Source organism: Microtus ochrogaster, chromosome 19, assembly GCF_000317375.1.
Source record: "Microtus ochrogaster isolate Prairie Vole_2 chromosome 19, MicOch1.0, whole genome shotgun sequence".
Lineage (NCBI taxonomy): Eukaryota > Metazoa > Chordata > Mammalia > Rodentia > Cricetidae > Microtus > Microtus ochrogaster.
Genome location: NC_022021.1, coordinates 861,699 through 871,302, shown reverse-complemented (window position 1 = coordinate 871,302; position 9,604 = coordinate 861,699). Strand labels below are relative to the sequence as shown.

Here is a 9,604-nt window from a genome sequence, read left to right as displayed (position 1 = left end):
CCACCTATGTCTCCAGCACCCCGGCAATGGTTCCCACTGCCCACCTGTCTCCAGCACACTGGCAGTGGTTCCAACCATCCGCCAATTGGAGCTGTGATCTAGACCAGGCCCAAGTCATTTTGGATCATAGTTTTGCTTATTTCAAAAGAGGCCCCTCCTGCCTTTCCACACACATCTGGACACGCTGTGCGGAACTCACCTCTTGATCGGTGAAAATCTCTATGAAGTTCTGGAAGGAGAAAGAGCCTGACTGCAGAATGAGCTCTCCAGTGTTCTCAAAGCACTGTCCCGTGAGTACCAGCAGTTTATGGCGGGCTGCGTCAGTGATCATCAAGCGCACCTGAAACACAGCGCAGGCGCAGAGCGTAAGTGAGGGTGCAGAGAGTGAACGCCAGTCCCTGTGTCCCAGCACCAGGACCATGCCTGAAACTTATTGCCAGTCGAACACGCTCATTCCAAGGGTCTAATTTTTTCAGCAGAGAGTGGGAGCAGGTAGTGTTGGACAGAGCCTTGGCTGTAGGAGTTCTTCATAAAATTAATCATCGTGGTTAATAGTGAGCCCACAGAAGTGGGTGTTGACTTTCTCCCCCGAGTTTCCTCCTCTTTTCAAAGCAGTCTCCACGGCTGGCCCGCATTTGTTCCACAGCTGTTACAAAGTGTCTGCTAGGCGCCTGCAACCTCCGAGGCCAGGATATGTCACTCCAGGCCCCCCAGCTCTCCTCAAAAAAGACATGTTTCCAAGCAGGGCCTCAAAGTCATCCATCTCTACCCGGAATTCAAGCCACAGTGCAAGCACGCCATGCCAAATGCAGACTCCAGAAGTAGCAGCAAGGTGCCTGGCATTGGAACACAAAGAAAAGGCGACCCGGGGGATGGCAAGCTGGGGGACTGAATTGAAAAGAGTCTGTGCGAAAGAACTCTCAGGGAGCTATGGGTGGCAGGGAGCCAACGGTCCTCCGGTACCAAGGTTCTGAACCCAGTCTGTGAATATTTAGCACATAATTTGTGGCCCACATCATGTTCTGCACTGGCGGGAATTCAAAACTAAACAGACCACGACCCCGGCCCAAGACCCCTACAGGCCACTCCTGGAAAAACAAGCATATCTAAATGTTTCTCAGCTTCATCTGATCCACAGACCAGCCTGGATTTCGCCTCCCCCCAGCTTTCTTTTTTCTTTTATTTTTCCTTTTCTCAGGGTTATTCTAAGTAGTCTGCCTGGACATATAATAATCCTCCAGCTCTTTTTTTTTTTTGTGACAGAAATTGCCATCCCAATGCTTAACACAATTTCATGCCTTAATGGATTGTCAGAGCTTTTGCAGGCAGAAGTAGGTCAAATCAGGCTGATTGTGATGGCCCCAAAGTGGAAGCCACCTATGTGCCAGCAGCTAAGACACGAAAGATCAGATGTGGTATATGTACTCAAGAGGGTACTATACAACCATCAAAAGGGGTGCAGAGCTGACGGATGCTACCACAACACTGAATCTTGAAGCAATTAAGCTAAGTAAGCTAAGCTGACCATAAAAGGCCACGTTTGTGTGATGCCAATGAAATATGAAATGTCTGAAATGAGAGAAAAAACTAGGGGTGTGCAGAAGCCAAGGGGCAGTGGAGTGACCGAGAGTGTGTTATGGACATTTTAGGGAGTGACAGACATGTTTTGGAGTTAGATTGTGATCGTATCTGTTCAAGTTTGTAAATGTTCTTTTTTTAAAAAAAAAAAATCACAAAATTACATACTTTCAGCAGATGGATTCTATGGCTTATGAGTCATACCCCACTTTGAAAAACCGTACAGTCAGAGTTGCTAAAGCGTGGGCAAAAGACACCACAGCAATGATCCTGCCAGGACCTTTGGCTACTTTAATGTCCAAGAAGCAACTCCATCTCCAAGGAGATGGGAAAAGCACTCTAGCAATTCTTGGCCTGAGGGATGAAATCCTTATGTCATGATGGGCCCTGAAACTCTCCAGTTACTCGCTCTACAATCATTTCACGTGATGCTAATGATACAGATGGCCTACCATGTACATCTTAGCCACCGTGTGCCGCTCTGCCTGAGCCCCAAGCACTTCAAAACATAAGGAGGGACATTTAATGCAGGGGCTTTTATGATCTCCTCTGCACAGAGGCATGAGCCGAGGCAGCAAGATAACTTGACAGAGGCTGCCAGCTTGTAAGCGGCAGACCTTGGCTGATGAAGCCAGACGATTTGGCCTGGGCTAGAGACCATGTTTCTGATGCTTGTGCTGGCCTGCCTTCCCACTGTGGCTGAGGGCCGGCCTGGAGAGCTCTGAACAGGGGAGCTCCTAGGATACTAGTCTTCCGAGTTCCATCCTGCTCATTCATCCTGCGACATTCCTGCTCCCTCCCATTCTGGCAACAACATACCCAATGCATGTCCCCAATTGTACTACGCCCATCCACCAACAAGCTTCCAGCCGGCACTACCCAGTGTGTCCTGACTGTAAGAAGCTTTCTGAGGTGATACTAGACGCAGAGAGCCAGACTCTGGGTATCCTAGAACCTAGGACTCCCCCACTTGCATTCCTGTCTAGCCACCTACCCAGACCCCGGTCAGTCAAGCCTCCATCCTGTGAGGTTCTAACGAAGACCTCACAGAACTGAATGCTCACCTCGGTGCTGACCGCTTCATCCGAAGGGTTGATCAGGACGACTGTTTCTAAGACGTCGCTGCGGTGATGGAGAATCTTTTGTCCTGAAGGCACAAACACACACACACAAAGAAGAGCCCGTTAGCTTTTCCAGACGGAAGCTGTTCGCCTGCTTCTGGGACAGCAGAGGAATTTTCAGCTCAGATGTGGCCCTGGAAACTGGGAAACCCAGTGGGTGCGGCCGAGCAAGAGGGTATACACGTACACTCTACAGGCTGAACTCGGGGCTATATTGGTGTAGCCTGGGCCCCCAGGCTCTCACACTGCGTCTTTCATGGTGCATGCTAGGCAGCCTCCTGACCCAATGGCAGGGGTTTTCATCAGAGACCAGGGAGGGATGCCAGGAAAACTCAACGGGGCTCTTGACATTTCCTTTCTCATGGTAATTGGGGATGTTTCTCCCTAACGGCCTTTCTTCTGGTGAGAACTGTGTGGAGATTAATCAGGAGCCTCATTGTGAAATGAATGACGGCCAGAAAGCCGGCTCACAATGAGCCCAGCAGCCAGAATGGCCATCTGAGGCAGGCTCACGGGCTGTTGGGGTATTCACTGATTAATTCGCTTGCTTGGAGAAAAGTGTAGAAACTGTGGGCAAATGAGAAGTGGAGAACCAGCCCTCCCGCAGGCCAGGGTGGCCGAATTGCCCGCCAAGACAAACTGGATGGAGAACAAAAAAGCAAGGTGTGGTTTGGGATGAGGGAGCCTGTTTGAGGAAGCACTCTGCCGGGCCTTTGATCTCCTACTCCTTATAGGACCATCCCGAGGCTGGCCAGCCTCCGCCTTAAGTCAGCAGAGACCTATGGCTTTCTCCAAATACTACCCTGCCTTGACAGGGAGATGAAAGACTTGAGGGGATGTGGCCAGCCTCGCTGATGCATGCTCTACCAGCAAACAAGGGACAGAGAGGGCGGTCCCTCAGAAATGCAGGAGGAAGCCACGTGGTTGGGAGGGGAAACATGTCTGTTGTTTAGAAGCACAATGAAGCTTGGAAGATAGGGGGAAAAGAGGAAAATCCGAGGGAGAAACCAACAGAGAAAAACACAAAAGGAAAACGAAAACTAGACCTAGGGTCTGTCCATAGAATCACGAGTGGCCTAGCTGTTCCATTTGTTGCAATTTGAAAGCAGAAACTTGAACAAATACTTTCATGCTAATGTTAATTACAGCTTTATTTTAGTAGCCAGAAGGTAAAAGCAACCTGAGCGTCTGTCCATAGGTGGCTGGATGAAATGGGGTCTTCTCACACTAGCCAAGCATAGGGAAAATGAAGCTCTGATAATGTTACAAGGATGAGCCTAGAGCATACACTACAATGCAAAGAGCTGGACACAACAAGCAAATAAAACATGATTTCATTTCCATCAAATGTCCAGAGTAGGTAAATTCAAACTCTAAGGGGAGATTAGTAGATACCAGAGACTAAAGGAGGTAAAATTAGGGAGCTATTGCTTAATGGGTATTGTTTCATGTTTGGGGTAATGAAAACATTTTGAAATGGAAGTGATGGTTTACATGACATTGTGGGTGTGATGGTCACTCCTGAGTTATACATTAAAAAGAAAAAGTTAAATGGCAAAGTTTTCTTTATACATATCTTACCCCAAGATGAGAAATGAACGTGGCAGACAAGTCCCCGGAGAGAACATGGGTGAGGGGCATGGTTTGGACACTACCTCAGTCAAGCAGTTAGAAAGGAGCCAGTCCCATGCACGGCTTGGCTAGAGTTCTCCCCTCGTATCATCAAGGATCAGAGAAAACGGAAGCATCTGCACAGCGACATTCTTATCATGTCAACATTATTGGTCATTCTTGCTTTTCCTATCAGTAATATTTACCAGCGGATATCTAACCGGGCAGAGGAGCAGTCCACACTAAACAACAATGCTGCCAAGCACAGTTCTGAGACATGCACAATTCCATCAAATCCCCTCAAGAGCTCTCCCACGTGGCACCTGGACCATCACCCACTAGTGCTGAAGACCAAGAGGAGTAGCTCAAAACTCCACAACAAGCAGCTGGTGGAGCCAGGATTTAGCCCCAGTTTGCCTGACTTGAGATCCTGACTGGATTACCACACCCTGTGATGCCAAGTATAGGACGGGGATTTGACAAAAGGGACATCATCAAGTGCTGAAGAAGAGCTCAGAGAAAGATCAACAGAATAAAATCAGAGATGTGCGCAAAGAAGCAAGACGTCATCAGAGACTACTCAGCAGCCAGGTGGGGCAGAGCAGCTAGACACAGCAAAGGAAGATTGAGGGGAAGCATGCGATGTCCGACTCCGAAGGACTGGTGGTGAAGGAACTCCAAATAAGAACAGCGTTAACAGCTTGGGCGAGCAAAGACCTGAGGCTCATGAAAAAAGACGCTAAACCATGAAAAACGAAGTTCCTTTAGTATGAATGCTAGACTTTGTAATTTAAAAATTGCTTTTTTAGCTTTTTGGTTGTTTTCCCTTTTTGACAACCATGTGCCCTTAAAGCTAAAGCAAAGACAGTTCAAATAAAGATGATAAAGTTAAAAAAAATCACACAAATCCATCCTTGATCAATGTTCTCTAAGTCCTTCCCTCTGTGGCCTCCTTGGAACAAAGACTTCAGGGTCTTTGAAGACATGAACTCGAGGCAACATGAAGCTGACACTTAAAACCAGGATATAAAAGGCTCTTTCTTCATCACATCTTTGGTGTGAGTACCCAGAGCACCAGACAGCACAAGTCTAGGTATTAACTGTGTCTGTAGGAAGACACAGCAACAAACAAAAGCAAGGTTTGCAGAATCAACCCCTTCCCCAGAGCCCCCTAATGGAGCCCCCTGTCTGTGCTGTTCACAATGCCGCTGACTGTACCCTTCCAAAGAGACAGCAGGCGACACAGCCACACTCCTGCCCACATAGTCCAGCTCTCCCGAGAGAGGTCTCCACCCGCTCCCTGCCGGGAACTTCTTACCATCCACCAGGAAGAACTTTCTCCTTCCTCCTTGACTTCCTCGCTTACAAACAAAACAAATGCCAAGAAACAGTCGATGGCCACCTCCACTTTTCCAGTCATTTTCAGAGCAGTCTGTGCAGGAACTCAGCTAATCATCGTCTCCCCATCTTTGCAAGTACTCGAAGGACAAACTGACAACGCTGGTGCACCAAGACGCCTCTTTATAGAGTTGATCCGAATGCAGAAAGGGATATAAAGGCAGCTGGAGAAGCTTCCAACTCTTGTCTCGGCTGGAATGTTGTCCAGATTTATCAAGACTCTTACGCAGAAGCCAGGCCTCTCCAGCATTTGGCAAGGCCAGGGCCCTGGCTGAGGAACCTGTCAGGCCCCCACACCCAGCATCCCGTGGGTGCCCGCTCTCTGGCAGCAGGCGGCTGTCTGCCCTGGCAGCTGAGACGCTCACAAAGCCGCATATTTGGGGAATGTCTCACACTGGGAAGAGGGCCAGGCATTCTGAGGGAGAAGCCACCACCCTTGCCTGTAAAGGTCCCATTCAGTTGCTTCAGAACAGAAGTTCCCAGCCTCTCTCCTCACCCTCTTGTCTGTCTTCCCCATAGACACCTCATAAAGAAACCAAGGGGCACCCCCATGAATAGCTAACCCTCCTCAGCATTGTGGCGGCTAGGCATGAAGTGATGGAGTTGTATCACTCAGTTTCCATACGTGTCTTTGAAGTCTTCCCTCCCCAAAATCCCACATAGCCCTGAGGCTCGAACTGGTGAGGTGGGGGCAGCAGGGAAGGTCACTGTGTGACAAAGGATCTGCTTCCCTTTGGCTTCGAAAGAGGATGAGGACCCCTTGCAGCAGCGGGGCCCTTCAGACAATGGGGCTTTTGTGTCTGTGGTCTCCTAGAGCTGTATTTGAAATTCAAACCAGCCACACTTTCCAGTTATTGCTGTTTTTTTTTTTTTCCATTTTGAAAATCTGATCGATTAATTGGATCTATATGTCTTTTAAAGTTGGGCTGTTCTGGGTGCTTTGTTTCACTACATCTAGGCGATTTTTTTTTTAATCTCTTAAGCTAAAATTGACAATTCTGTGCATCTACGATACTTAGGGATCTCTTCAGGGAGTTTAAGATTTTCCTCGCAGCACAAGTGTAACATGCAAAGTAGAGGCTCTCTCCTGGGTTTCAGAGGCCGACTATGGCAAAATTCAGGCAGATTCATCACTGAGGACAACCACACAGAGCCTGGGCTGGGATGTAGCTCAGCTGATGGAACGTTTGTCTAGCATACACTAAAGACCTAGGTTTGATCTTCAGCACTGCATAAACTGGATCATGATGGTGCATGACTGTAATCCCATCACTTCAGAGAAGGAGGCTAGAGGACCAGAAATCCAAGATCCTTCTTGACTACCTGTTGGATTCAAAGCCACTTGGGACTGCCCAAGACCCTGTCTCAAGAAAAAAAGAAAGAAAGAGAGAGAGGGGAGAAAGAGGGAGGGGGAGGGAGGGAGAGAGGGAGAGAGGGAGGGAGGAAGAAAGAAAAAGAAAGAAAGAAAGAAAGAAAGAAAGAAAGAAAGAAAGAGAAAGAAACCTAGAACCATCTTTTATACAGGGATAGGTCTTCTCTCCCACACACAGAGCCCACAATATAATAACTGGGAGACTGTAGCATCCTTGATGGAGACAGAGCAACCCCACAGCATCCTCAGTCTAGGCCAGAGCATCAACGTCTCCTGCTGGACACAGAACTGCTAAAAGCGTCTAAGTTGTTCTTATGAGCACAAGACCCATCCTGAATTCCCTTTCAATGATTATAAGCCAGAACTTTATTTGAACAACTTCAATTTATTAAATTGTATGACAGGGAGAAGATGAAGAGGGTCCTGAATCACCGGCAGTCAAGATGGCAGTCAGGGATCTCCAGCAAGGAAAAAGCCCTTTTGCCTTTTCCTTCCCTTCCTCTGCCAGTTCCCCCCATTGTCACACCTTTGCCAATTACCTCTCTCTAAAACCTAGAGTGCCTCTTTTTGGGAAAGGCACCTAGCCTTGTGAACCACACTAGATAGACCCCCATTGTAAAAAACATCCTAGGGTTACACTGGGAAATATGTGAGCTAAAGGCCTGAGAGTGTTTAGTTAAACGTAAGGTAAGGTCTAATCACTCAAGGACCTTGACTACCCATGGGTGTTAACGCAGGGAGGGAGGTGCGGAGAGAGCGCTTCCAGCCTTTCACCCCACCTATCTACCACAGTAGGGCTGTGGAGAGGAAGCCTCTCGCCTCAAACCCTGGCCCTAAAAATACTATGCCAGTCAAGTTTAGTTAAATAGATAAAGGCAAGAAACAAGAGGCGTACTTCACAGGCATGGTAATGACAGACCTGTGGTCGGTAATTGCCTACAGGTCTCTAGGCAGCTTTTACTAACCGCTTTTGATTTAAAACCATAACCAGGCCTCCTTACTCGAGGAACCCACATAATATGCAGGGCAAATGTGTGGTCAGTTTAAAGAGACACGGAGTTGGTATGGCAGGAATTAACTCTGGCTGGAGAGCAAGCCCTGGCTGAGCAGGAACTGTCCCTAAACATCCCTCACAGGGAAGAGGTGGTGCTGGCAAGCGAGGAAGCCACACAGAAAGTTGTAAAGGGTCCAAGGTGGGCCCCTGAGGACCTCTGCCCCACCCGTGTTTCTGAACAGGAAAACAAGACAGAGTGGGTGAACATGGGGGTTACCCAGTAACAGTGGACTTCTGAGAGGCCACAATTAGCAGATCCCATTCCCTTGCACTCACGGTTAGAGACGGGAAGACGTATCTAGAGGAGACAGTGGGACATCCTGGGAACAAGCAATGCCACCTTGTTCCCTACAGGAAGAAATCGCCTCAGCCTAGAGACACGTGACCACAAGGCAGGGCAGACAAGAAATCTTTATTATTACTTCTGAGGAACTTGGGAAAACAAAGGTGCTGGGGGACTTGGTATCTCCTGATTGGCAGGATCCCCAAAGACCAAAGGCTCCAGCACAGAAAACAGAAAGCCAACTGTTACCAGGAAATGATGCAGCTTCCCTCTGGGGAGACAAAACCTCTTACCCCAAAGAGAGTCTGATTTCTCCAAGGCCCTTTCACATCAAATCAGCTTGTCCATCTCTTCTAATTCTCCCGTTCAGCCTTAGGCATGGCAAAAAAACCTTTTCTAGCCTGGTATCTCAGAGGGAATGGGGACCACAGGTAACGAGCAGTACAAGCATAATCCAATCGACAGGCTGACGTCATAGTCATGGTTGACTAAGAGAACCTTCTACCTGGGTCAAAGGGGCTGAAAGTCTATCCCAAGAACACAGCAATCAAACCTTAAACATGGAGAGTGATGTAGGAGAGCTAAGCATTTGGTCTTGGCTGTGTGTGTGTGTGTGTGTGTGTGTGTGTGTGTGTGTAAGTCTCCTAAGATCCCTAAGACATCCTAAGTGCAAATATTCTCTCCTCTTCATGGACCACAAGCCTGGGGTCTAACGACTTGCCCAACATCTCACTCCTGGCCAAGGTCAGGGATGTGACAGTATTCCGTTCCTTCATTCTCCTAATTCATTTGCCCGAAATAAAGGTTGCCCAAGTGTAATGCCAAGATTTCCCTTTGTAAGAGGTTAACACACAGCGTGGGCCAGTTGACAGTTGTCCAAGGCCTGCTGGATGCCTTGATCAATCTTCCTACTGAGTTGTTTCTGCTGAATGGTCAGCCAAGTTCTCTCCCACCCTCCCCTCTGATAGTCCCAGAAATGACTTTTTTTTTTTTTTGGTTGTTGAAAATGAATTTTTTGTTTCTGATGTTTCAGCTCTGAGGTATAGTCTTGAGAACCATATTGCTCTTCAAATTCTGACCATTTGCTTTTCAAGAGAATTAAAATTTAAACAAATAAAAACCCACTGTACACAAATTCGGGGCATATTTTTTTTTTTTTGGATTTTATTTTATTTTTTTTATTTTTT

At 47.8% G+C, this 9,604-nt stretch overlaps 1 protein-coding gene across 1 annotated transcript in view; it reads right to left on the bottom strand.

Moving 5' to 3' along the window:
- Map1b (microtubule associated protein 1B) overlaps positions 1 to 9,604 on the bottom strand; it is a 96,759-nt gene that overhangs the window by 24,896 nt on the left and 62,259 nt on the right. Inside the window, exons 3-4 of the mRNA XM_005356427.2 lie at positions 2,643 to 2,725; positions 200 to 340 (exon numbers count right to left, since the gene is read on the bottom strand). Of these exons, the coding sequence (XP_005356484.1) occupies positions 200 to 340; positions 2,643 to 2,725 (224 nt within the window). The remainder of the gene's footprint in view (positions 1 to 199; positions 341 to 2,642; positions 2,726 to 9,604) is intronic.